The sequence below is a fragment of the Nymphaea colorata genome, chromosome 1 (assembly GCF_008831285.2).
Source record: "Nymphaea colorata isolate Beijing-Zhang1983 chromosome 1, ASM883128v2, whole genome shotgun sequence".
Classification (NCBI taxonomy): Eukaryota; Viridiplantae; Streptophyta; class Magnoliopsida; order Nymphaeales; family Nymphaeaceae; genus Nymphaea; species Nymphaea colorata.
This window is the reverse complement of record NC_045138.2, coordinates 39,689,184-39,716,212: the sequence shown is the minus strand read 5'-3', so window position 1 is coordinate 39,716,212 and position 27,029 is coordinate 39,689,184. Positions and strand designations below refer to the sequence as shown.

Sequence of the window (27,029 nt, the reverse complement as noted above, 5' to 3'; positions counted from 1 at the left end):
CTGTCGGGATTTTGAAAATTTTCTAGTACATTTTATCGTGATTTTTCATTGGACTGATTCCGAAAATGTTGGTAATTGGAACATCATTTGGAGCATTGATCGCAACATATATGTTTAAACTTTTAAAATTTCTAATGGAGAAAGGCAGGAAAATTGTGTGCGATATACATATAAAGATATACAGATGACACTATCACTTTCATCACAAAAAAGGTGTATGTTATTGTTGCAAGAAGTGTACGTCTCATCCACAAAAAAAGAAAAGAAAAGAAAAAGAGTGGCGCAGGTGCTCCACCTCAACTAATTGCCACCTCAACTAACTGAAAAAAATAAAGTACATTAAAAAAATTAAAAAATTTTTAGTTGCTTAATGTATTTTTTAGATTCAGGTTTAGTTTGGCCTTACATGAATAAGTTCGTTCCGTTTGATCTGCCCCTCCTGGCTCTGCTTTGCCGGCCAGCCCTCCTTGACTTCGACGCTGGCCATGCCCGCCTCCCGCCCTAGCTATGACCGGCCATCCTTTGTTGGTGTCGCCATGGCCGGTGTTGTGACTTGGAATGTTTAGAACCGCCCTTTTCTTCCTCTGTTCGATGATTGTCAATTTGTCACCATTTGAAGGTGTACTCGCTGGCGGTCCTTCCATCATTGCCAAGTGTTGCTATGTCAGCTCAACTTGGTTTTGAGTCTTTTTGATATTTCTGCCGAACCTTAGTTTATTATATGTTTTGGCATTGGTGTTGTATGTATTGGCATTCAACGGTGTCTTTATTATATTTTTCTCAAATTTTTTACGTGCCTTAGTTCACACTTTCTTTTCTGCTTTGTGATAGGCAATCCAGAATAAGTTTGCAAGTTCACCAATACTTGTTGTTTGCATATTCTCTTAATATTATCATCTCAATTTTGGTTTTCCTAGTTTTGTTTATGTGTTTATCAATGTTAATAATGCACAACTTATGGTTTGTTTGTTTAGATAGTTAATTAAAACATTTTAACTGTTTAGGACAGACGTGCTATGCGCCAATTAAGCAAGCATTTTCTGTATTGTTTACGTTAGGATAGGTTGAAACATATACCAATTACGTAGGTAAACGTCGTATCTGTTTGGGTTTACAAATTATTATCGTTTGCATATGCATTGTTCTTTGTTGATACACTTAGTATTTAGTCATTTTTTCAGTTTTGTTATTATTTTTATAAATGTTATGTCAATTCATAAATTTATCCGTGAAGCTTAAGCTTCAATTAACTGCTCGCCTCATGAGAGGCACAATGCCTCACATGACCTTATTGTATACATGTAAAATGGTATTTACGCCAATACATATAAATGCTTAGCTAGCATTTCGGAGTCCGTGGTTTGGGCATATGGCTCATTAGTCTTCCAATGTTTAACTTACCCATATCCACGCTAGGATGTCATGATCTAAAATTTTTACCTGGTACTTCGTTTTTCTTTTATTAAAAATATATCCACCTCAGCAGTTAGGCATACAAGGACTTCAATTTTTGACAATTTTCGTTGATAAACTTTGTTGATCTATTTTGTGGATGTGATTTTAAGACCAAAAAAAGAAAAAACGTCTTTAAAACGCGTAGGGCATTTCTCACACATAATCAGAGCCACCCACGAACACAAAATAAAACTTGATTCCTTCTGATGATTTTTACATATTAGGTCACATGCATATGCTCAATCTTGCATAAAATCACTAGAGTTTCACTCTGACTTGCGTTTCTCATATGTGCCTTTAAACTTAAGATTACTAACTATTCTGTTCTTTGAAATAATAATAGCACGACACACGAAAAATAACAACCAATTTTCATCCGATGAAACAATAAGCTGAAGCCAACTTGTTCCAGTCCATCGTTTATCATGTCCCATAGTATCCATCTGTTAACATCACCCGTTGAGAACAGCCATCGACAGCCATGGTTGGCATGCAGACAAAGTTGAGGAACCGCAAACCTGCACACAGGCGAAAAGTACGATGAATTGGACATGGCATTTCCTAGTGTTACGAAGGAAACGAATACCTGTTCACAGGTAAGTTTTTTGTACTGCTTTTGTTCAAACTGCTAAAAGACCCGGTTCTTTGTCCCCAAAATAATTTGCCACAATCACTTGAACATCCTGCAATCCTACTCCCACACAAATTGGTGCAGTTGCAGGGTCTTCCATGACTCCCTCCTCATTGGTGGTGCTAGTAGCAGCTGTGCTCGACACCACTCTGACGTTAGGCCCATCGCGGCACTTCCCCAAGCATTTGCACACTGAGACGGCTCCACCTGCTCCTAAGACCCTCTCGAATGCCTCCACCACCTGCTGAGCCCCTGATTTCTTGCACTTCCCTCCCATGCAGACCTCGATTTTCGTTTTTTCAGTTGCTTCTTCAGGAGCTGCTGCGATTGCCGGAGCTGCTTCGATGGACGCTTCCACTTGCATCGTCGACGATTCAAGTAGATGAATTTGAGGGTCCATTGGTGCCGCCGTCTGGCACCCGACAACTTGCAGCAAAGGTGGTCGTTGCTGCAATTCTTCACGAAGCTCTGTTCTGTGCTGTTGTGCAGCAGCGACCCGAAGATCCTTCATGCTAATCACCTCGCCGCACTCACTGTCACTTGAGGACTCAGAGGAGCAACTACTGCTGCTGGACGAATCCTCTTCTTCTGCCCTCCCGTCTTCGTTTTCCATCTTAGCATGAGCTTTCCTGGGTACCACCCTTTCCGCTTTCTGTTTCCTCATCATCTCCATCTCCTCAGCTGTCAGCGCTTCCAACTGAGTGAGTAGAGCCTGCGCAGCTTCCTGAACAAAAACAGAGAGGCAGCACATTGACTTCCAAACCGACAACAACAGATTCGGACTGAAATGGCGATCAGACAGTGGGTGCCCAGAACCAAAGACAAGCAAACACCCTCAATTCTCAATTTAAATGGAGAAAGCTTGAAGCCTTGAAGTAAAATTGACTCTTGGTTAACGAGGGAAAGAAAACAACAGTGCCAAAATAACTAGCAGACTACAGGAAAAGTTTCAGGGAGCTAAATCATGTGATGTTTTAAGCAAGAAAGAGCCATCAAATCATGAGCAGCAACAACTGATTAATCCTGACTCGCTTTGTATCTGAATCGCTACGCCCTCTCGCTTGTTCATTCATCTTTATCTTTTAAGACTTGAGAGCTGGTATCTTGAGGGGACCCTCAAAACCTACAACAGAACGGACAGATGTTGATTTTTGACTTGCTCGAATTGTCCCTACACGTTAGGACGAGGATCCTCTTCTCTCCGAGAGGCGTCTATATTTTCACCTTTTCAAAAAGTGAATCAAAGTGAAAGAAGTTGACATAAAAGGACTCGGTTACATACTATCTTCTTGATTGATAAATATAGGGCGAATGTAGTGCAGGAATATCTTTTCTCATTTTCCTATCTCAATTAATCATCCGGGAACTCCCTCTGGTTCACGCTTCACCCAATGGGTGTATCCCTTTGGGATATTCACTTTTCTCCACTTTTCGCCACCCTCACCTGTCCTTTCACGCTTGTCACCAAAAAACTTAGGAAAGGAGGCCTCACTGATGGAGCATCCTCATCTTCTACCATTGCACCTTCAAGTTTCCACCTATTGCATCCCATCTTTTAATTTAATTGGCAACTAAAATATGCATCAGTAGCTTAAAGAAATGACGTAAGGACTCATTTACCGTTTTGTAGCGATGATAAAGTTCGTATATAACTTATTCAAAAATATGTTTTGGTGGAATTTGCACAAGGAAAACTAACATAAACCCAAAACCAGCCATATTCCAACAGGTTTGTACCCCAACTTTTGTGTTCCAATGAATTGGTTGTTGAATAAAATGGAAGAGAAGATACTTTCCTTCTGTTAGTAATTGTAACTTAGAGACACAAAAACATGTTTTAAAAAATCATAATCTTAGAAAATGTTGGCAAGGTAATAAAAACAGGTTCCAATTGTACAATAGGATGTAAATTGTAATATTAATGTAGAAACTGGTATGAAATCGCCATACACTGTAAATCTGTAAGCATGTTAAAAATAGAAATCATAATAAAATCTCCAAAATGGTGTTAGCATTTGGTACTGTGAAAAAGAAATCCTTCTTCAGAAGCTTAAAATTTACACGTTTTGAAATAAGAAAACCTGTTTTCAATCCAACCGCCTCTTGAACTTTCTCCTGGGTTAAGTAGTGCCCCAGTGCATATTCCTTTCCAATATCGCTGGACAAGCAAGGATTCGTTGTTGCTAGCATAATTAAGATTAGATCCTTGTTTTTGTCTCTTGTTTAAGGCAGTGTTGATCTTTTCCAACCATGAGAAAACTTAATTTAGAAAAGTAACAATAATCAATTGCCCTCCAAAAATATTCCTTTTGCAAAATCTTCTACAGAACAGGAAAAAAGAGAAAATCAAAGAATTGGGTTTGTGATAAGAAGTAAGAACAACACAAAGACAACATATAGGAAAGAAAACCAAAAGTAGAAGCCATTCAAAGACGGAAGAACTTCTCTGTGTGTGTGTGTGTGTGTGTGTGTGTGTGCAAACTGGAGGGAGAAAAGGAAATCGCAAAAGCCCTCAACAACCGCGGAAAACAAATCAATATACAAACCCAAAAAAGAAACAAAACTCACCGCCATCGTCTTGGCCCTGACGTCTCCCGCCAAATCCTCACCGTTCCCAATGGCGAAATCCATAGCGGCAAAAGCCCGCAGATTATCAGCCAATCCCTTCACTAACTTCATCCTCCTCTTCCCCTCTTTGTCCTTATTCTTCTCCTTTTCCTTCTTCCTCTCGGACTCGCACTCCGCTGTCCTCTCCGCCCTCGCGAACGGTCCCTTCCGAGCATAGTACCGAAGGTGTCCGTCATCAGAAAACGTGGAAATTCTGACCCCGGACGAAACACACCCGTAAGAAACCCCGGCGGAGACGCTACTTGATCCCCGAGGGCGGGAGGATGCGCCGCGGCGATTCCATCCCAGGACGGCCGTCCCGTAGAAACAGCGGACGGACTCCCTCAATTGAGGTTTCGCCCTGCCACGGGACGAGCTTGCTTGACCTCCGCCGGTGAAAAGCCGGGAGGCCTGACCACCGGCAACCACCTCCATCCTCCACCCCTTCTCTCTTTCTCTCTCTCTCGATCTCTCTCGGGAGAAGCAAATAAATCTCCACCTATCAGGCGGTTGCAATTCTTGACTGTTAGGAGGAGAGAGGAAGGGAATCGTGGCAGCTCTATGTGGACGTGGATGGACGGGACACCGTGAACACCACTTGTCTCGGGCTGCCCTTCCTCTCCCCCTATATCCTTGTCCGCGCCCTCATGACTCGCAGCTGAAAGGCTGACCGCTGGACCCAAACGAACCAAACAAGAAATTCATGATTGAGTATACTAATTCATTAGACTGGCTCGAATTCGTCTCATGTTCGTCATGAGTTGATTCATTTGGTAACGAGCTTAACCTTTCTCGACTTGTCTACCTCTTCTCTCAAATTTCAATTATTAGAAGGTTGATTTTGATGGATATGAAGAAACATATCACTAGTTCGATTTTGATAAGTGTTATTTTTTAGACTAAAATCTTGTCTTTGAATGAGATTTCAATTTACCTCTTGGTTCATTAGATATCTTACAGCCAAATCTTTCTTTTCTTCCATCCAGCTCCTCTACCATCGCAAATCCTAGTTAGATTCAAGATGATGCACTTTTAAGTTTTGGGAGAAAACAAAGAAAAAGAATTGAGAAAACCATTTCCATGTTGAAACTGATTGAACCCATTCTTTTTTCATATACATATGAAAACTGGATTAACTCGACTTAACGACCAAATACTAATTCAACTTTACTACATATTTAATGCCTGCAAAAATTTTGAAAATTAAATTGCAGCCTCCTCTCGAAAAATTTATCTACTTTCGAATATAATGAGGAAAGAGAGGTAAGCATAAGTATGTACGAATTCAACCTGCCCAATAGGCTCATGCTCACGCCTATAGGGAATTCATTGTTATTGTTAATATAACCTGAACTAATTCAAGCCATGAGCTAATTGGCTCAATTTTGAGTCCTGTTCATACTTGCACGGTGGTGTGGTGCTCATAAGATTAGAACTCGAGGCACTTTAAAACAATGAGAAACCGCACTCACTTCAACGAACCCTCGAGATTGAGAGCCTCTAGTTCAACTAAGCTGGTGCGCATACATGTAAACGATGTGTACATTAGAGGCGGAGCTATTCATGCTTATTGTTAGGACTAGGAGTAGAGCCAGAAATTGTAAGGGCCAAACTATAGTTTCAAAATTTTAATATGACTAAAATTGAATTTTTCAAATTATGTATATATATATATATATATGTTAAACTATTTTTTTTTAGATTTACATATAAATTTTTAAAGTTTTTAACATATGAGGGAGGACCAAGCCCCCTGCCGACCTCCCCTTCCCTCCACCTTTGGCTGGGACCAATGCCTGCTTGGGACTATTTGATTACAAGTCAAGTAGGTTCGACGCCCATTCCTTGATTATTGAGTTTGATTCATTTTTTGTTTAATGGTATAGTAATTTTTACTTTAGGTCGTCAAAACTCAACTCTACTACTCTAGACCCTGAAAGCAAGAGGAAGGGTGACGATACTAGCCTTCCCATGCCATTTGGCATTTTAAGTTAGAACGCAGCTTTGGATCCTAAAAGCCAGAGAAACCATTGGCATAGAATCTAAGTCTTAACTCGTTTAAAGATGGATCTCAACCGTTTAAACTTAAAGGTTGTGGGTTTTTATAGTCCTGTTGGTAAATATCTATGATAAACATGAATCTGTATCGGCTCTAAACTTTTTAACTTAAAATTTAGATGAAATTTTAATTAGTTTTTGTTAATGTATTGACAGATAGGCAGCCCTCAGCCCCCTTTCATAGCAGGTCTTAAATGTAGTATGTAAAAGTATTGTTATAGAAAATAGAAAAATTTAATTTGAAAGACAAAAGGCTTTAATAAAAAGCCGAAATGGCAGCACCGAATACCAAATCAGTTGGCCACCGATTTTCGATCCGAACCAGCAACTCCCCGAGCGGTTCAGGAAGCGTCTTCTTTGTTGAAGCGTCACGCTTTCCTGAGGTCTTCCTTCAAACAGAAACTTGCCTTCCTGTCATACTAAAGGCAACAACAAATTTCCCCAGATAAACAGCGCGTTTTTTAAATTGAAAAAATATAGAAAAGTTACAGAATTCCACATGCTCTATTAAAAAATCTGGAACTCTGTGATTACCGATTTATTGAAATCACAAAATGGAAACTTGTCCATTGTGTAATGACGTATATGATATGACATCTCGAAAAGCGAATCCGCTTGGTGAATTATCTCTCTCCTGTAAGCAATCCGGTAAGCGTCGAGAAAGAATTCCTCCTTTCTTTTCCTCTATTATTTTTAAATGGCTTAGAAGAAAGGCAATGGATTGAGTTTGTGGTTTGTTTTACTTGCACTATTTGTAAACCCCAAAACCCTAAAAGCCACCTTTCCTCAATCCCAGAGAGATATTTACGCTTTCTTCAATCCCTGGGAGATCATTTGAGAGTCCCCTTTTTCAGAATAAGGAATCCCAAAATACCCAAAAGAATTGAGGTGAATTCTTCTTTACCGATACCAAATCTCTCTCTCTTTCTCTCTCTGTCTTTTTTCTTTCTTTCTTTGTTTCACGTCAAGCAAACAGAGGATGACCGTCGTTGTCAGCATAGGTATATTCGTTTGTTTCTGGCCTTTTCTATCTATGGAATTTACCACTGTGGTTGGGGTTTTTTTGGTTTGGAGGCGTGGAAGTTCGATTTTTTGGGGCTCTCCTTTTCTTTGTTGTCTTTCTTCGTTGGGGTTTTATCTGTTAGCTGCTACAAAATTTTGGTCTTTCCGAGTTCTTCTCATGATGGGTTTGATCGATGTGAACTTTTTTGCAGCTGTTTTTTGATAGGTATTGGTTGAATTATAAGACCATGCAATCCTTTCTCTCTCTCTCTCTACTTTTTTTTTTGTTATCAGACGATTTTCGCTTACTTCCTATTTCTCTCTTCTCGTCGATGATTTCCTTAGATGGCTGGGTGGTTTCTCATGCAAGTCGTGTCCTTCCCGCTTGTGTTCGATATTTATTGTTTTTGTTATTGTCGTCGTTGTCGTCGTCGTCGGATTATTAATGTGATGTTTTCTTCCTGGTTGATGGAAGTAAAGTAACCGTCTTTCAGATTTTGTCCCGTTCTTGGTCCTTGATTATAGTTTCTATGCGATGATATTGTTCAGCTTTCTGTTTTTTTATGTTGTTCATAGCTATCACTGAGCCGGCTCTTGTCGGGAGTTTCTTGCTTTTATCTCCACGAGTTCCACCTTCTATTGCTTTTCTTCTGTTCTTATTGTTTCTTCCTCAGACCGTTCTCTAAAAATGGTCCTGATAGCTTTTCTACAACCGAGGGCCTATCGCTCTAAGATTTTTTTTCAATTGGCCGTTTGCTTTCTCCTTTTCAACACTTGATTTTCGTGGGGCGCTAACTAAAAGTTTCTTAACTTTCTGATGCTGCCTATCATCATTCACCGTTAAACGCTAAATTAGAATTGCAAGTTCATTCCTCTTTTCGTGAACGAAACTTTAGGCGCCGTGCATGTGTGCGTAACTAATGTGCCTTCTTTAGCAGAAGCCTGAGGGACCTCGTCATGAGTTGGACTGAAGACCTATGATGGTCAAGAATTCAATATCCTGGGCGCGTCTCTGTTGGCGTAATCTGTTAGGGTCTGCCAAATTCCATCTTGCCCATCTAACACCTTAGTAGGAAGGAAAAAGGTAACAGGAAGTCTGGGGGAAGGCTGTGGGTGGTGAACAAAGTAGTGCAACGAGCAACTTGGCTCCCGTAGGTTCGTCTTGGGCAGAGGTTTGAATCTTGTGAAAGCTTTGCTGACGGTAAGAGGTGCATCCAGACTTCTTCTTAGGATCGTTAAGTGGATTCTCTTTAGCTTATAAATGTTACGATTCAGTAGCAAATGATGTGAAGTCTTTTCTAAACTCAAACCAGCATATGCGTCTTGTTAGAATAGCATAGCAGTCTTTTATTTCAAATTGATTGATTTTTAATTATTTGATCGTTTGTTATGGCTGCTTGATTGTGCGATTCTGTAAGTTCCAGTACCATACATTGTTCGTGTTTTAGTTTTTCTCCAATGCAACAGAAGAGCTAACATTCCTTGTATGCAGATACTGGAGGAATTGACTACAGCCTTTAATCATGTCAACGGTTGAGAAGAAATTGGAGGATCTATTTCAAGAGGGATTATCCTTGTTCAACACGGACCCAAAGCCCAGCAGAGGAATTGCATGGGTTGACAACATGTACCAGAAGCTCGAGGTTATGTGTAAAGGGGTTGATGAAAACAAGTTTCTGCAGGTATTGTTGTCATTACTCTTGTCATTATATTGTCTGAGCTATTTCAACTCTTATATTATGTCAGACTTTATCCGTGGCCGATCTAACTTCTTCTGTTTGTACACTAATGGGTTTATTTTTAATTTGGCATCAAAGGAGACAAGCAAATTTGTTGAGAACCAGGTGCAGTCAGTTGGCGTAAATGTTAGGAAATTTTGTGCTGAATTCGTGCACGAACTTCTCACATCACCCTCAGACTGCCAAGTTAAAATAGGGCCCCTGACTGATTTGTCTTTGACCTATGGTGAAGTTATTGAGAATCATGGAAAAATGAAGGAAGGTCTGGAGAAGTTCTGTCCCTTGGATGACGAGCTACCTGAACCTAAAGAACTGCAGGATGGTTCTGATTTTGGGGAAGATCTCCAGGATGATTCTTCACTTGATGGAAATCAAGTTAATTTTAGTTCTGGGGGAGCATGTGATGAAGCACAGAATGATGCTCCATCACAACCACAAGTACGATGTGGACACAATTCTGAAGGAGGTAATGATCCTGACCAACCGTTGGATGCATCTCAGTGCTCCAACCTTGTCCAAGATTGTCCTCTATTGCGTTCATCAACTCCTTTAGACAGGTTGTTTGAGAAAGATACTTCACAGGGGAATGCATCAAATGCTGTTGTTGCTTCTTCATCCTCAAAAGCTGGTAGTTATGCAACATTTAGGTCCTTGGTCTGTTGAAAGTTGAAACAGTTTATCAATGTGAACCCTTCATGATGTTTACATAATTCATTCTTTTTCTTTGTACAGGCACATCGACATCTCCAAGCGTGGAACATATGGTGGATGTTGCTTCTGATAATACTAAGCGGCAGCAACAGTCTGTCCTGCCACAAGATTTTCAACTCTCTGCAGATTCTGGTATTATCATGCAGCAGCAATATTTTAATTATTTCATGCCTACTTTTTTCCATTTCTCTGGTGCCTCTATGTTTGATTTTCTATATTGTTAAGAGAAATGAATATTAGGTCATGTGCTTTTGGTTATCAATTTGCCACTCTGATGACATCTCTATGGTGATAGATAATGTCTTCGTCTCTCATATATTTTCGAATAGTTTACCTCAAAGTTTTTAGTGCTACTGTAATGTTTTGATGCTCATTAATTTTATTGAAGGCATCATGTTGTTTTAAGTTCTCCATGTTGCCTCAGCTGTGCCTTATGCTAGCTGGACTGAGTTTCAATTTGTGGTTATGTTTCTGCTTGTCTAACCTAAGACAATATTAATTCAAGAATGACTGTGTTGATGATTCTTCCATACCTACACATGTGCAAGTGTGTCTTTTGGAAAAAGGAGGAGGAAGAAGGCAGATGGTGCCAATTTTTTTTAAGGATGACAATTGATATTACAAATTTTAGTGGGCCATGGGACAATTTTAAAAAATTTTACGTGTAAAATGTTTAAGGGGCTCCTTGACCTTATAAGATGACATTCTTATAATAGCTTCAGCTTTAGATTCCTTTGTTTCTTCCAGTCCTAAAAGTCTTCATGTATTCTTGTGGACGGCCTTGGGATGTTTATTGTGGTTCCTCATCCCTTTCTGACATGATCTCAACATTGTAAGCCTAGAAGCTGGTGCAGATGATGCAAGGCAGCCATTGCCATCTTAGGCTTCTCGACACCAGTTCGCAGGAAGTTGTATGATCGTATCTTCATATAACATGGAAATGTGAGCCTGACTGTTGAGTCCATTCCAGTGTCCCGAGGCATGTGCTTCTCATAACAAATTGCTTCTAGAAAGAAAATTTCACATGATAGATAGTTTGACAAGCATGATGTGTGCACTCTTTACCATTTTTCGTGAATTTGTTTATCAAAGCACCTCAAGTATGTGTGTCATTGTAAACTATTTCGCAAATGGTGTTTGTGATTATCTAGGTTGAAAACATGTGGTTCCATTTCTATGCAATGATCTTGTCAAGCTTTAAGTTGTGGAAGGCAAAAATGTGTGATGACAGACAATAAGGTTCTTGATTGGTAAAGTGGGGTCTTAGATGAAAATTATTCAAAGTACTAAGTATGAAGCAAGTGAAATTGGGCTTTAAGCGTTTTGTTGGACCGCAATAAAGTGGGCCTTTTTTTGGGTTCTTTTCAAGTTTAAATATTAGAAATTAAGTGCACTAGTGCAGCACAAATCAGAAGCAGTAGCTGCCGATAGCATTTCCACATTTATATGGAACATGTTATCTGGATCTAAGCACTAAATCTTGCTTCATCATGTTCTGCACCCAAAAGTTTTTGTTTTTAGTGTTTTCTTAGATGCAATATGCCTGCAACTGAATCTGCGTCCCAGGTCGTTGTCCAGTCCAGGTGGTGCAACTTTTCATTACACCAGCCAAACAATGTATTCTGTTTTCCTGTCCATGCTTGGCTGTGTTCTCTGTTGATTTGTCCACGTTAAAGAGGTCTTTCACTTTTCTATTTGATTCTTGTGCCATTTCAAGGAGGACATTGTGACAGCAGAATTATGCTACATTTTAAGTATCTCATTAGAAGATGTGTCACCTTTATGTTATGAGGTGCATTACATGTAGTGAAATAAACAGAATAGTATGTCCTATTATGGAGGTGCTGCCTGAACACATTCTTTCAATTAATTGTGGGGTTGTGTTGAGTACCATAGTGGGCTAAGTAACTTGGTCAACCATCAGTGGACTTGTTTCTTTATCTGGGCTTGCCTTCAGCAGAGATCTGATAAGGCTAGTGGATATAAATGAGGCTACATGACCTGACATGTGATGGACATTGGACATTGGTGAACCTGTGCCACCTGCCAGCTTCTACTTGCTGTTGGTGCCTGTAGAAGACAGAGGGTGGGTGTAGGTTGTTTGGAAGATCAAAGGTTGCAAATGTGTGGCTTTATTTGCAAGCATTCCTTTGTGGTAATCGTCTAATTAATTGGTCAGCTGATTGTGGGAAAATTGCAATCTTCTGGATCTGTCTCAAAGAAATGGGTAAGCATTAACTTGACAACACATCAAAATGGCAGTGTGCAAATTATTTCCAAACAATGAGCTATGCTATGCTATGCTCTGTAGAAATTAGCTGATCAAACCCATGATTAGATGGAAATGTTAGTATATTCACGTTTGTTATACTCACTTGCAAATGTTATAGTATTAGTTAATGTAAACATAAGAAGCAAATGAGTTAATAGGGTGAAACAAGTGTAGTATGATCATCTTCACTTACAACATCACTATATCGCATATATCAGTGTTGGGTTCTGCGGTCATCAATAGCATATGATGTTTAAACAATCTGACCTTGTATGGATCTCATAACTATCTTGACATTTGGTGGCCATGTTGATGAGCATACATGCACATACTAGCGCTCCACTTGTTCTGTCACAAGGCTTTGACTTTTATATACTTTGGTCCGGCATTTATAGTATGCCAAAACAGTTGTGGCTCCTCAAGTTTTCAGATGGTGATTGAATGAAGAATGTTGCTAAACATGCAGAATTTACTGTAATCCCGGCGAGTATCGACGGTGATGAAGCCACTGAGTGCAATCAGAAGACTGGGGTCAGGAAGTTCTTGAGTTTTAGAGCTTCAGAAAATGGAAAAAGGCTTGCACAAAGGAGTGCCAAAGTTGTCCATACTGCTTCAGTGTCCACAGATAAAACTTGCTTGCACAAGGTTATTTGTCCCTTTCGTTCTCTCGATATATAAGCATGTGTGTTCGTATACTTTTTGTCACATGCTTTTTCATATGTGGTTTTCTTCATCGATTGGAAATAAAGAAACCTTTTGTGCTACATTTGCAGTCAGCTGAGGATGATGATTATGAGCAGGTAGCATACTGGTATGTGAACATTGATTCAGAGTCGAAGCATAGTAAGGGCATTTCACCCATCAACTTAGTCGATGACAACCACATGAGGAGATCTGTGAGTGTTGACAACTGTGAATCTGATTGGGAGTTTCTCTGAATATCAAGGAGCTGATGCTGTAAATAAAAGGTGTCAGTCCTGCTGCATGGGGCATTTTGGGTTGTTAAAAACACACGTGCAATGATGTTAGCATTGCTTCTTGTTTATGGATACGTCTATATGGGCAATAAAGGGTTTGATGAAATTAAGAAAAAATGAAAAAATGTTGGTTGCTCTATAACAAAGCAATATATATAAGTTACCCGTCTAGTGTAAATTTCTGTTTATGTAACAGGCTTTAGTTTCGTAGAAATGCCTTACATATGTGCTTTGACATTTTACCTCAGGTCAAATTCACAAGTTGTTTGTCTAATTTTACGTTTGTGATCTCTCGCTCTCTCTCCCTCCCCCCTTCCTCTCTCGCTAGATGCACACGTGTGCATACCTGAGTTTCCGTATGTGCATCTTAGGCGCCTAGTACGATTAACCAGCATCCCAGATACCGGCTATATCTGTATATGAAGTATTTGCCGTTCTTCGAGTTAAAACTGACGATGATTTACTACTGACAATTGGTGAGATACTATTACAAAAAGGCGGCAGTGTCTTGTTGTAATATCAACATTTGGTATAAGATTTCATTCCAAGTATCAGGGAGTCCAGGTAAGCACCAATGGCTGCAATCAGCATATATATTTGGTTTTCCACGTTGTTGGTCTGTCAACAGCTTGCCTCGCCTCACTGTGTACACTGACGTGTGTGCATCTACTCGGTACTGTGACAGCCTGGTGATGTTCAGATATTTCAAAGGTATCTTCGCTTCTCCGATGATTTTCTCAATCAAAGCTGTTGTGGGTGGTGTAAATTGCACGATATTAGATTCATCCATGTGAGGTTGTGTTCGGTTGTAGCACCATTGCTTCTCACTGCAATTTTTCGTTGCAATTCATGATCTATGTCAGGATCTCAGTGCACAATAGATTTATGTAATGGAAAAAACTTCTACGTACCCTTTGTGTTCAGGTGAGATGCTTCTGAAAAATACTGTGGTCTTGGAGGGATTGACGTTGCCATCAATCCACTTTGCCCATGTCTGCATGGCCATCTTGAACGCGTCTTCCACATCCATGTCTTCAACCAGTATTCCTTCTTTCTCTAGGAAGTCCCACCTGCTCGGAGCATTTACTGTATTTATTAATGCCCATTTTATAATTTTAGATCTGTATGCTGTGCTTTTGTATATTTCGTACACGTAAAGAACCTGGAAACACGATCATCTTTTTCATCTAAGATGTGTTCCCTTGTACGCTTGCATGATGTCTATGCCTATGTAGGATGTATTGACAATGACCTAAACGACATAAATCAGGATTACAGTGTAATGCATACTCATGTTGTATACTTGAGGCATGGTGTGGCGTACTCACGCTTTGAGCTTCCCCTTGTGCAACCACCAGTGGCCTGTGTTGAAAACCATAACATCAGCTCCCGGCCAGTGCTTGGCAGCATCTGAAATAGTTCCTAGCTTTAGTATTTTCAGCACTTTCTTTCTCTGCTTCCGGTTCTCTAGTTCTACAAGAAATGGACTCCAAAAGAACTCTACAGTGCAATTGTAGTCCTGCAGAGTGCATAAAACTTTTTAGCTTCTTCTGCAGCTCTTGTTGTTAGTTAAGGAAAACACTGCCAGCTCATCTCCGAGTACAGGTCAGATCTGTTGGCTTGTGGCCTTTGTGAATTTGTGAAAATTACAAGAAAGAGGCGGCCAGGGAAACATGCGATGCCCGGTACTGTTGCACATCACCCACCGGGTGCCTGGATCTCTATTCAGTTATCTCCAGCTTGTGCTGCTTTGCTGAAAGGGATGTTTGTGATTTAAAATGTAATGAAATAAGTTTTTCACATTTAGCATGTGACTTTCTTGTCCCGTTGTGGAGATTTTGCAATCAAAGCTTGGAACTTGACGTTAAAGTGGGTATATGTTAAGCACTGAATTTTATGTCCCTTTAAGGCCTCCCTATGCTGACGGTTGGTTTGTCATAATCTGCCTATCTGCAATGTGAACAAGTTCACGAACATGGCCACGTGCAAGCTGATGCAAAACCAAACCTCACTTCCTCCACTATGCCTGAGGCACGCTTATTGAGTTAAAACCAGATAAAGGCGTCCAATTGAGAGGCATAATTTCGTACCTTTGCTTTGAACACTTTGTGGAGGGCATCCTTGACACTGATGTATGCCCGTGTTGGTGGAATTTGAGAATAAAGAAGGCAAGCCAAGGACTCCCATTGATTCCTGTTCAGCGAGTCCCCGACTATCACCACCCTCTTCCCTCTAAGCATCTCTAGCATGTCTCTTCCACTGAATCTTTGGTATGGTTTCCCAAAATCACAGCAGCAACATGAAACAGTTATCAAGAACAGAGTCATGTCAGCGATGGAGTGAAGTTTCTTCGCAGGCAATATTTCATTGACACACTATAGAGGACACGTTCATTGGCATTGTGGGTGGCTCTGGCTCTTGTCCAAGTAGCCATGGTTTCATTCTTCGTACAAGCAAAACCGGTAGGTGCATAACATAGGGTTGAGGATATCTGTTTAAGGGGTTTCGCTGCCACCCTGAAAGCGCAAAATGTTCAAGTCTGAGTTTCTGTTGAAACTCATCCAAATCACCTCATCAGACCAGATTGAGAGCTGCTCTGCACTTCATTGGCAATAACATATGATATTTTGGACTAATAACCAAATAAGAAGCCCACAAAAATGTTCATGTGGGCTTCATGCAGTCTTATGACTCATGAATATAAAAGTAAGAGCATTGTAGTTTACCTTCTATCTTATATGCCAAAGCTTAACTTACGAAATGGCAAATAAAAAAGAAAAGAAACAAAACCTTATCATTCACAGACCGTGCTAGTAAGATATGAGGGACATAGGCAAGGACCCTGAGCTGTTAGTCCAGTTGCATTGATCGTATTCTCAGAACTCAAGTGGCACATACCTGGGAGTGTTACAGTTTCTAGCTTGCCATCTCCACCTTTGGTAGTCGGAATCCGGCCGGCCATTGTTCTGACAGCTCACTTGGTCACTGAGGAATGGGCAATCAGATGAAGAGTACAGTGGATATGCCTCGGGATCATAAACCCACTGGCCATCGAAGACATCACACTTTTCCGGCACACGATTTGTTCCACGGGCTTTGCTGCCTTGTAGTAGAATGCCAGTTGAGCTACTGTTTATTGCAGCAATTCTATTGACCTGCGCTGGCAAGTCATCGACCAACATGGGCTTCCTAGCATGATCAAGATAGCAGACGAGAAGAATGAAACCAAGAAAGCTCAGAATGATGCAGAGTGTCCATTTTCTGCTGACAAGAGAGCTAGCCTCCATGGCTGCAGTGAAAACCTTGAGAGAAGGCTACAACTATAAGTTTTGAGTTTGGCCTGAAGTCTGAAAATTGGAACAGTGCTTACAGGAGAAGTGCACAGCAAGAAGATTCAAAACATACTATGAAATTAATGGATTTCTGTAAACTGTACCAAAACGTGGCAGCTTAATACTTGTCAGTCAACAGTGGATTAGGTACTTTTTATGACTGAAACTAGTCATTTTCATTGGTTCAACTACTTTCAATAGTAAATTAACTGTTCGTGTCCTTGAAAAAGAAAAAAAAAATCAGATTAGTTGTCCAATATCATGGTGGAAATATTCGTCATGCATCGGGTTCCGTCATTGAAACGAGACAGACCGTTATGAATCTTGCTAGCTTTCTTACTTCAATTATTTAAAATATAAAACAATAAAAAGAAGGCCGATTCGACTCTGATTGTCATCGGCCGATACGGCTCAATTCACCATGTCATCTAGCAACATTTTACAGCTCTGGCACCGATACAACCAACATGGATGTTCTGCAGATGCATAGCGTCTGAAATTTGAACATGGGTTGTTTGATTGGCGGAGAAGAACGTCTGAGGTCGGTCTGTCTCAGACAAACAGACCTTGTTCAAACATGGTGTAGGGTGTTTAACATGTAAAACATACAGACGCCCCTAGGGAAACTGTTTCACTTCCAGGAATGAGACAGAAACAGACGGTAGAAAAGGTCTCGAGACACTACTTCTCGTACTTTTTGTCCTCCACCGCGATTCAAAGGTGCTGCCAGTCTCCAACTCTTCCACATTAGGTAAGATGTTTAAGTAGACCTTCTATTTTTTGTGCTGATGCAGCAGGTGAATCATTCTAGTGCCATTGTCAAACTGTTTAGGAAGGTTGAGGACTTCTGTCCCCATAAAATACTCTATCAGCTCTTGGGTAGCTAAACATTTGTTAGACTTTTCCTCTTTGCTGTACGTGCATTGCATGAATCAGTAACTGGAGAAAAGGAAAGTTTGGACTTTTGTGGCATCTAAATGGTTTGGTGAACCCCGCTCTAAACTCAGAGCAGGCTCAGAATCATGTGGGTCTGACATGATTCAGATCAGACACCAAGTGACCTGCACAAGGCTTGCCTTAATCGAACTCCATAACATAATTGATCAAATCACAAGAAGTGTTAATATGAATATCATGTTTGGATGACACTCTAAAAAAAAAGTTGTTTTTGCGAAATTTGGATTTTGGAGGAATATATTTTGGTAAATTTTTGAAACCTGGTTTGTGTGTTTGAGCAACAAAACCGCAACGATGCTTTTGTGGAAAACCTGAGGAGGGTCTTTTCACAAATCCAGTTTCAGTTGTCCCTGAAACATGCCTGGAATGCTATCTTTCAAAGCAAAACGACTTTTTGTCTCCAAAACTGCATTTAATGGTATTAACCAAACACGTTGGAAATCTTTTTCTCTCAAACGTTGAAAAAGTTCACCTACCAGGACTCTCTCTCCTTTGAATCCTAGACCTCATGGTCCTTACAAGCTCCTTACAGTGAGATATCAAATCCAATCATGGAGCTACGTTGTAGCACATGTGGCCCCACAAGATTTACTTTATTTATATGTAGAAACATCATATTTTTCTAATATATGAGTGCCCCTTAAAGTTCTAAATTTAAACAGAGCGCCCCACAACCCAAAGTTTCTAGCTCCGCCACTGATCAAGGCCCATGTGAAATCTTCCAATAGTCAACACCTCAGAGTCGACCCCAACCAGGGTTAACTTTTCCAAGACTATTCCAACTCCCAACAACTTATTCTCTAGTTGAGAGAGGAACCCTAGCTGGAGAATCATTGCCAAGTTTACCAGCAGACGAGAGATGACACAGAAGCACAATTACTTCTCTTTGCTCTTGGGATTACAGTTTAATTAACGGCGTGAAAAAGTGATTTGATGATAATGGCCGTGAGTTCCAAGACAAAAGAAATGTTTTGAAGGGAGGCTGAAAGTGGTCTCCCAGTACTGCACTAGTGCAATAAAGCAAGCCCAGAAGTTGAGTAATAAGCAGAACAAGACAGTCACTTTAAGAGGCCATTCACTCTCTGCTCTAAAAGGAACATTGACAGCAAGTACATCAAGAATAAACAACTGTCCCACCTTGGTTAATATTTACTATAAATACATGTACCAGGTTTGCTTCCTCTTCATTGTACTTACATTTCACATGCACTGACCTGATAATCTTAGACCTGTAAAGTGGGTTTTCATGAAGATACAAAAAATGTTGGGTGTGGACCATGACTGACAGTTGTGATCAAAGTTTTTAAGACCCCACAGATAAAACTGAAAAAGCTGAAACTCAACTGCAACTTTTGCCAATATGAATCAGAGTAAAGGGAGCATATGGAGTCCACTCGTGATTCATTTCTAATAGTGAAGTGGTTAAGAAATGGTCCCTAGTATTGTATATCAGCAAAGAGAAAAGCACAGACATGGTAGAGTAGCCCGTGGAATCTCTGTTTCCTTGTATTTTCACTAGTGGATTGTCAGTGGCATGAAGTCTTAGCTGTGTTGTTGTGCCTAAACTGGGTCTTGGTTTGAGAAAGGGTAGAGGCTAATAGAACTAAGGCATGGGGCTTGTGTGGAAGGTCACTTGGTGCAGACTCCTGGAAAAGGATTTTTTTTTCCTTTCCTTTTTCTTCTGATGTTTTGTTGAGTTTGATGAAGACAATTTGTTTGGCAATGTCTGAAACTTAAGAACTAAGCAGAACATCAAGGGAACGTTTGACAGCCTTAGATTTGAGAACCATGGATTTAAGACTATACCCTTCCCCTCCAATCTTAAATCTGACCTTTTCTCCATGCAAGGAAGTAAAGTGGGTATCTTAAATGTAGATATTTGGTCTGACTTAGGATCCTTAACTTGATGAACCATGGATTTTATCATAGGTCTTTTGCAACATCAACAAAAGCATGCTACATCATATCCGCATCAGGTCTCTGGATTTCAAATCCAAAGTAATCAAACGCCCCCAAAAGTTCAACAAAAAAAAAAAAAGATTAAGTAACTTCAAGTTGAAGGAGTTCAAAAGTTCAAGGCTCAACTACATTCTTAGCACATAAATATAGTAGAGGTAAGAACAGAGCCGATTGTTTATAAGCCTAGGAATGCACTCATGCAGGTATGGGACCCTTTTGAATACGAGAGTTGAACACTGGAAATGGGACAGGCACGCTAAAATTTTCAAACTAGCAATGGCAATTTGCTAGGCATCCAAGCACATGAGTTAATATTGACCCAGATCTAGGCTTGGATCCAATCCGCACAAAATTGATTTATTGGACCTTTTTCTTACTGTTAGTCAAGGGATTGTCTGGTCCAACCCCAGCAAAAAAGGTGACAGCCCAAAACTGGTTCCTTCGGTGTAACTATTTGCCATAACACGGTTATGGCACCGCTTCTATAACCTTTTTGTGCAACATTTGCATGTTAAACAAAGTTTGGTATAACAAATTCATATTAGATACAACTATCTGTTTACAAATGAAGTTTGGTATAACAACTATTCCATGACAACAACGTGGATCCGGCTTGCGCTATAACAAGCATTCACGTTAATTACATTTGTTAGAAAAGGAAATGTTCATTAGAGTTTTGTTAGGAAAAGAAAACAACATTTCCTTTGGACAAGTTTCAAGGGAAATCCAAAGCCTAACACCCTGAAAAGGCCGAAGTTCCTCTCCTTTCCTTCCTTCACGTAAAGTACAAGACTGTTTCGGAACCTAGATGAGGATCGATATACCAGTCAACTAGAGGACCAGCAGTAGGGCCCCTTGAGTCTACTTCCTCTACTTCAAAAAACAGAATCAAACAGCTTTCACTTGGACAAGAACTGTAGGGCTGCAAACGGGTCCGATTCCGGATACTGATTCCATTCATGGTCGGATCAGAACCGAATCTGGTGTAGCTAAAAATGTTGAAACTCTTGTGGAAAAAACCAAGCCATGTGCAACTCTAACATTAAGTGGCAGCCACGAAAGTGGAACTGTGACTCTTCATCTCATGGCTTGGCCCTTCAAGCCCTAGCAAGTGCAACGGGAACTTTTGCAACTATTTGCATTAAATTATAGCTTGGCATCTTCATGCAGTCAAACAAGATACCTCTTCAGACCTAAAACATTAAGTGCAAAATAATAAAGTTAGCTTTACTTCAACTACTTTGACCTAGTTAAACAGGTCTCTGCATCCACCCTTAGCAATCTCACCATGACACAGGATGTTTGTCTTGACTGGGCGGTTTGTTATATATATATATATATATATAGAGAGAGAGAGAGAGAGAGAAATGGACATAAACAACGGTGTCATTATATATCTGTAATGAAATTTGAAGACATTTTAGATTTTTTTTTTTTCAACGAGCCAGTTTGGTAGATCTTGAGGCTCCTTTCCTTCCCACAAGCTGGCCTCGTTTCAAGATCGATGTAGAAAAGCAAAAATCATGTGTTTCTTAAAGATTAACCAGTGCAGAGGAATTCAAAATTTAAGTACCCTGTGAAAATTGTTCACTTAACTAAGGGATTATCGTTTCACCTCACATGGTGAGCATGTAGAAGGCATGGTAATGGTGAAAATTCAACTTTACATAGACATCTTGCTTTTTATCTTCAGGAAGTGTTTCCAGCTCATCAATTAGTAAGATTTATGTTAGATCGTAACTATTCTCTTTGAAAATTTAGTTTTTAACAGGATATTGTAGTGGATAAACACAGATAATTTAACTGAGTTGTTGGGCTATTAATAAAACAGTTAAGCATATGAAGGATCGCATTATCATATTCCAGAAATCCTCTGTCCTACAGCAAACATCTGCAAGCTTGACGGTTAGAAGTATTTGCTTAGTGCAGCTGCCAGCCGCCAAAGCAAAAGTCATGTTGCCACTCTTTCCACGCTTGCCTCGAGGGGCCAGTAAGCATGAAGTATCATTTGAGAAATGTAGAATCTTTTCTTTTTCCGTCTTACGTTTTAGATATCAATTGAAAATGGTTCGAATTTTTGTAGAGATATTTTCAAGTATCAAAAACGCTTTGGAAATTTCCTTGAAATAAAATCCATAATCATGGTTTGAATTTAGAGTCGACAGAATCATCCAAAGAAAATAACATCTGGATGCATTTTTTCTGCCAAGAACTCAATCACCTGTTCATGGCATCTGGTTTTCCAACAGTTTATCGAGGAACTTGGCACGTTAAGCCCATCAAACTAATAGGTGGAATATAATGTTTTCCTCACGGAATTGAAAATTACTTTGAACAAATAATACAATTGTTTAGTTCGCAAACTTTCGGAATGGCAATAAACAGGAAATCTCTTCTTGAATTAAGCAAGCAAACATACAATAGTTAAAACGAACAGGTAGTTTCACAAGAAACCCACTCAGTGAGAACTTTGAAACTGGAAGCTCTGAGGTTTCACAATTTTATTTGAATGGGCCACTCTTCAAGTTCAAATGAAGCAGACATACTTTAGATGCTCAACCCAATCCAGTTAAGTCACAGCATCACAAGCAACATAACGTAATTGCTTCAGTCAGTAGCTATCTCTCTCCACCACCGCAACCTGACTACTAGCAGGCCCGTCCTTCCTTTTATTCTTTAAAGACATTGTCACGAACAAAAATTGGTTACCTGTTTTCCATGTTTAGGAAGTGCCCTTGCTTGTTAACACACAGGTGGAGAGAGAGCGGCCTCATAAAGGCAGACCTATAAAGACATGGCCTGCACATCTAACAAATTTGAACTTTGCGACCAATACCCACTAGATTCAACTTTTTTACCTTTGTAAGAATCTAATCCTTTAACCAGAGTTGGGAAAGGGGCTTCCCTTTTAGGCAAGCGTCAATGCATTCCAGTGAATTATCTCTAAGTAGCTTCTCCACATCCTCCATGGGAAGAGATGCATCAATAATCTAAAAGACAGAATATTGATTAGATGGACGAATCCAACTTCAGAAAGCAATTGAGATTGCCCCAAAGTGTGTACCTTCCATGTAGGATCACGGAGCATTTGATATTGCTTCATGACATTTCTCTGAAACTCAAGCTGTTCGTATCTCTCTCCTCCATAGCCACCCCTTTCAGCTGCTTTCTGAAAATATGACCCGAATGAAGCTTATCATGATTCTTGCATTTCATATCGAAAATTAAAGGCATGAACATGATGAACGGGTAAAACTTTGAGTCATGAGTTTGGCAGTCAAATTCTAGATCAGATGAAAAGTAAAGAAATGGAAATGAAGAAAATGTCAAACACAAAACGGTCATGAGCTTTGTTGCTGAAAATAAGCTCCATAATGCAGAAACTCAACAGATTTAATTGGAAAAACTTTTCAAGTCAAATTTCAAGGTTTTATGCATAGAACTTAGAAGCTTACAGTTAGTAATTCCTGAAAACATGCAAAGTCTAAAAATTGAAAGCATAACATTGTAGTTCCTACACATGGACTTGGAAAATATGCAAAGCCTAAAAGTTGAAAGAGAAAGACAGTCTGTATTCCTACAGTTATCTACAATATTCTACGAGATATTTCTTTCATAATTTTTCTCTTCAAGAAGGAAAAGCAATACTATGAAAGAAAGCGTTCAGCAACTTTGAATCTGCTAGATATCTGGTTCACTGTGCTGGACTGTGATGCATAAGGAGATCTATATTCTTCTGGTCGTTCTTAAAGGACAGAAGGATGCCATTCGGCATTCATTTTGAAGCTTAAAAGTTGCTGGAAACTAAGGTGACATGTTCTGAACCAGAATTTGTCTAGCCAAAAGGTCTGAAACCATCGCACTGTTTGCTGGAGGACCATGTCTCCTGGTATAACTCAAACATATGCGTTTTGTGCTTGAGCAATGATCAACTAAATTGCATAAAGATGAAAAGGCAGAAACAGACAATGGAGCTCACCTGAAACATAAATACATCTTCACATCCATATTAGGATATAGAACTTCAGAAATGAGGACAAAACAAATACCAAAAGGAAGCTTGAGAGCTTAAGATGAACACGAAAGTTGAACCGCATTTATTCAAATAGGGATAGATTGAGAATGGAACTCACATCAAGCTATATAAAGACTATAATCAACATAATATAGCTGCCAATCTTTCCTTACGGAAGAACTAAACATGGAAAGCTTTCATTTCCATTTTCTTAGAATCCGGCTGCATAAATTGTCCTTACTATTTAGTCTTCAACAATGGATATTTTCACAAACGAAACTACAAAGACGGCTTCCCTGAGTTCAGCATGGCAAACTGACATATGCTAATACATCCACTTGTGCAACTTAAGGCCCAAAGTCAATCATCAGTGCTTTTCTCATTAGTATCTGAACATAACTTGTTAACTCGTGAAAAGAATAATCGCTACATATTGTTTCTTTTGATTAATTTCCTTTCTTATCCTCCATGTTTAATCTCATGAAAACAAAAACTTTTGGTTCTTCAAACAATCAGTGGGCATCCATATAACATTTAAAATTATTAATTATTTTTCTCTCATGATTTTGGTGCCTTTTCCGTTGGCACAGTATAATGGACATTCTAATTTTCAACAGACACATCACTAGAACATTTTTTAGTTCATTCTTGGATCACTTTTTTCTATTTCACTAGTCAGAACCGCCCCATTCATTTGTGTATGCAAAGCAGCAAAATGACAGCATAAAGTACCTCAGGGTTTATGTCTAGGTAAAGCACAAGATCTGGCGCAAGCAATCCAATTTCAGGAGCCTGAAAAAGAAAAAAGATCACTTTAATTTCAGACAGAAAATCATGCATTAAATACATTTACTCATTTTGGAAAGAGTATGCACCTTACACCATTCAAGATCAAGTCCCTTAGCAGCTGAGAAAGCCACGCCAGAATATGAATAGCGGTCAACAATTATTGAGGTCCTGTTTCTTAGCTTGCTTTCCATTAGGGACCTATAAAAAGCGGATTCAAAGTCAGCAGTTGTTCCACCATGCACGTCATTATGTGATTGCAAGCAAATGTGCAAGTCAATACAAGTATCCCTGAAGCATGCACTGGCATGTCGTGAGTATACACTCTTTTAACTTTTTCTCATTCCAGAGTACCATTACCCACCAGGGAAAAAGTTACTGTCTAACAGTTCCAAGCGAGAATCAAACAAACCATATGAATATTTTAGCTATCCAGCAAGTTCATAGCATAAACAAGTGGCTCTTCGAAACATCGTATACAAGTTTGATATTGCTTGAGGTAGAGAAACACTTGGTTTTCAGTATATAATGATATTCTGGAATAACACCTTTTGATATCGGTTTTCAAACTAGCAAAGCATATAGATACGGTATGCATGCTTCCTGACCTGTTCATCCAAACAAAAGGCATGACTCTCACCCCAACCCACTGAATACACAATAACTCACACAAAGTCGCTGCTAATGAAGAAAGTGGTGGAAAAAAAAAAGGTCACAACGCATGGAAGCAGCAAACTATTGAATGAAACAACACCGTGGACAACAATAAGCGAGAGAGTCATGCCTTGAAGAAAATAAGAGAACAAATTGTAGCACAGGGTCCGCCAGGAGGGACTTGTCATTTGACCTATGTATCTCAGCTAGACGTGACAGAAGTGGTTGTGGATACATGCAAAAGGCTGTGCCATGATTAGGCTGCCAAGATGAACATAAGATCTAGGGATTTCCCTGTTCTCTCCTGCGACAATGATCTGGGTTGCTACTACTGTTAAGTGTTTAAAACAGTAAAAAATTAACACATTTGTAACCAATAATCCCATTCTTGGAGCCATAAATCCATCAATGAATTCCAAACGCGGATTTACTCACGAAACATCTTTAGTCCACAACAAAAAAGTTCTCAAGAAATCAGAAAAGCAGCATCAAAATAATTCGATCTGATAAAGCAAATCAAGTATTGCTTCTTGTATCATCGTAAACGTTTCACAAGAGGACAATTTTTCGACGAATTCTGCAGATTAATCTGGTACATAAAGACCACGCGGGTCTTCCACGATGAAAATTAAGCCCCAAAAGATGACAGATAAAGAAAACCCTAACCGAAGTTTAACTACCACATCAACAATCAGATTGTGCGCACAATTTCTTTTAATCAATAATAAGAAATACAATAGCGAACAAAAGTAAAGGAAAATTCACCTCTTCTCCCATCGGTTGGCGCTGAAGAGCAGATGCACTGTGTGATCGTCCAGCTCAGAAGCATTTGCGAGGTAGGACGAGATGACACCGCCGACTGAGGTCGTCCGATCAGGGAAGCGCCACGATTCAACGGAGAACCCTTGTTCCTGCAGGAAGGAGAAGAGCCTGGTGGACTGCGACGTCTTTCCACACCGATCCAACCCTTCGAGCACGATGAGAGCGCCACGACCACCGTCTCCGCTGCTGCCCATACCAACTACCGTCCTAGCTGCGGAGGCTGTCGAGAAGGAGAAAGAAAAAGAGATACGTGGGAATGATCGACTTCCTGTTCCTCTCCTTCCCAATTTCCTGAAGCAGAAGCGATCGATTTAAACGAAATTAATCCATCGCGATTATGGGGATGCAGGAGAGAGAGGGAGAGCGAGGTAGAGAAGGGGGAAAGAAAGGCTCTTACTGAGTGGTAGTGGCGGCGGCGGCTTTGGTGAGGAAGAGGGAAAGGGAATGGCGGGTCACTACCATCACTCCCCACTCAACCTTCCCTTTCTTGAGACTGAAATGGCAACAGGAATGGCGGGAAAAAAGCACAAACATATTTAATTCCAATAAAGGGAGAATTCCTAGCGGTAGGCTCCAGACTTTATTATTAGCAAACACATACATATTAATTGTTCACGTAAATGTCAATTAATATTTTTCCTTTGGAAAAATCTTCATGTCGATTAAACGATCTATAAATAAGGGCGATTTTATATCTACTTAATATAACACTTAGTTTTAAAATTAACAAACTTTAGTACAACTTGAAGCTTTTTAATTTTTTTCGTTAATTTTTCTATAATAAAATTCCTAACAACCAGTCTGAAATTGATTTAACCGCGGCCTTCAAATCATCTGTCCAGTGAAACAAAGAATGAAGTTTCACTCGTTACGGAGAAGATGAATGTGTTAACGGAAAAGGCTAAGAAATCAAGGTTTGCGTTTGTCAATACCCAATAAGGAAGACCTTAAGAATGTAAAATTTCCATGTTCAGGGTCCTTGTCCATCCACACCATGTTCTAAAACTTGGGCCCCATGAAGAACCATCCTCCCTAAATATAGTGCCTCAAAC

The 27,029-nt window shown here is 39.8% G+C and overlaps 4 protein-coding genes across 13 annotated transcripts; 1 reads left to right on the top strand and 3 right to left on the bottom strand.

Moving 5' to 3' along the window:
• Positions 1 to 1,633: 1,633 nt before the first annotated feature.
• On the bottom strand, positions 1,634 to 5,260 carry LOC116245885 (diacylglycerol O-acyltransferase 3). Its single transcript, XM_031617484.2, has 3 exons — positions 4,655 to 5,260; positions 2,042 to 2,810; positions 1,634 to 1,973 (listed from the first exon to the last, which is right to left on the bottom strand). Exons 1-2 carry the CDS (start codon positions 5,126 to 5,128, stop codon positions 2,076 to 2,078), a joined length of 1,209 nt encoding a protein of 402 aa, XP_031473344.1. The 5' UTR covers positions 5,129 to 5,260; the 3' UTR covers positions 1,634 to 1,973; positions 2,042 to 2,075.
• Positions 5,261 to 7,254: 1,994 nt separating this feature from the next.
• On the top strand, positions 7,255 to 13,726 carry LOC116258111 (uncharacterized). 9 transcript variants are annotated; one of them, XM_031635258.2, is made up of 7 exons: positions 7,272 to 7,399; positions 8,692 to 8,954; positions 9,246 to 9,435; positions 9,571 to 10,120; positions 10,225 to 10,335; positions 12,942 to 13,120; positions 13,249 to 13,726. In XM_031635258.2, the coding sequence occupies exons 3-7, from the start codon at positions 9,277 to 9,279 to the stop codon at positions 13,411 to 13,413; spliced, it is 1,164 nt and encodes a 387-aa protein (XP_031491118.1). In that variant the 5' UTR covers positions 7,272 to 7,399; positions 8,692 to 8,954; positions 9,246 to 9,276; the 3' UTR covers positions 13,414 to 13,726. The 9 variants fall into 9 exon arrangements, with proteins under 9 accessions (XP_031491160.1, XP_031491118.1, XP_031491103.1 ...); XM_031635243.2 differs by lacking the exon at positions 7,272 to 7,399 and adding an exon at positions 7,450 to 7,639; XM_031635251.2 differs by lacking the exon at positions 7,272 to 7,399 and adding an exon at positions 7,734 to 7,752.
• A 69-nt stretch (positions 13,727 to 13,795) lies between these two features.
• LOC116258103 (xylan O-acetyltransferase 1-like) lies at positions 13,796 to 16,811 on the bottom strand. Its single transcript, XM_031635227.2, has 5 exons — positions 16,351 to 16,811; positions 15,543 to 15,717; positions 14,781 to 14,971; positions 14,364 to 14,522; positions 13,796 to 14,279 (listed from the first exon to the last, which is right to left on the bottom strand). The coding sequence occupies exons 1-5, from the start codon at positions 16,737 to 16,739 to the stop codon at positions 13,940 to 13,942; spliced, it is 1,254 nt and encodes a 417-aa protein (XP_031491087.1). The 5' UTR covers positions 16,740 to 16,811; the 3' UTR covers positions 13,796 to 13,939.
• A 5,261-nt stretch (positions 16,812 to 22,072) lies between these two features.
• LOC116251916 (thymidylate kinase) lies at positions 22,073 to 26,497 on the bottom strand. Of its 2 annotated transcripts, XM_031626089.2 has the most exons (7): positions 26,375 to 26,497; positions 25,921 to 26,268; positions 24,591 to 24,702; positions 24,448 to 24,507; positions 22,765 to 22,869; positions 22,559 to 22,690; positions 22,073 to 22,409 (listed from the first exon to the last, which is right to left on the bottom strand). In XM_031626089.2, exons 1-6 carry the CDS (start codon positions 26,437 to 26,439, stop codon positions 22,571 to 22,573), a joined length of 810 nt encoding a protein of 269 aa, XP_031481949.1. In that variant the 5' UTR covers positions 26,440 to 26,497; the 3' UTR covers positions 22,073 to 22,409; positions 22,559 to 22,570. The 2 variants fall into 2 exon arrangements, with proteins under 2 accessions (XP_031481949.1, XP_031481948.1); XM_031626088.2 differs by having other exon boundaries at positions 22,073 to 22,690.
• Positions 26,498 to 27,029: the final 532 nt, after the last annotated feature.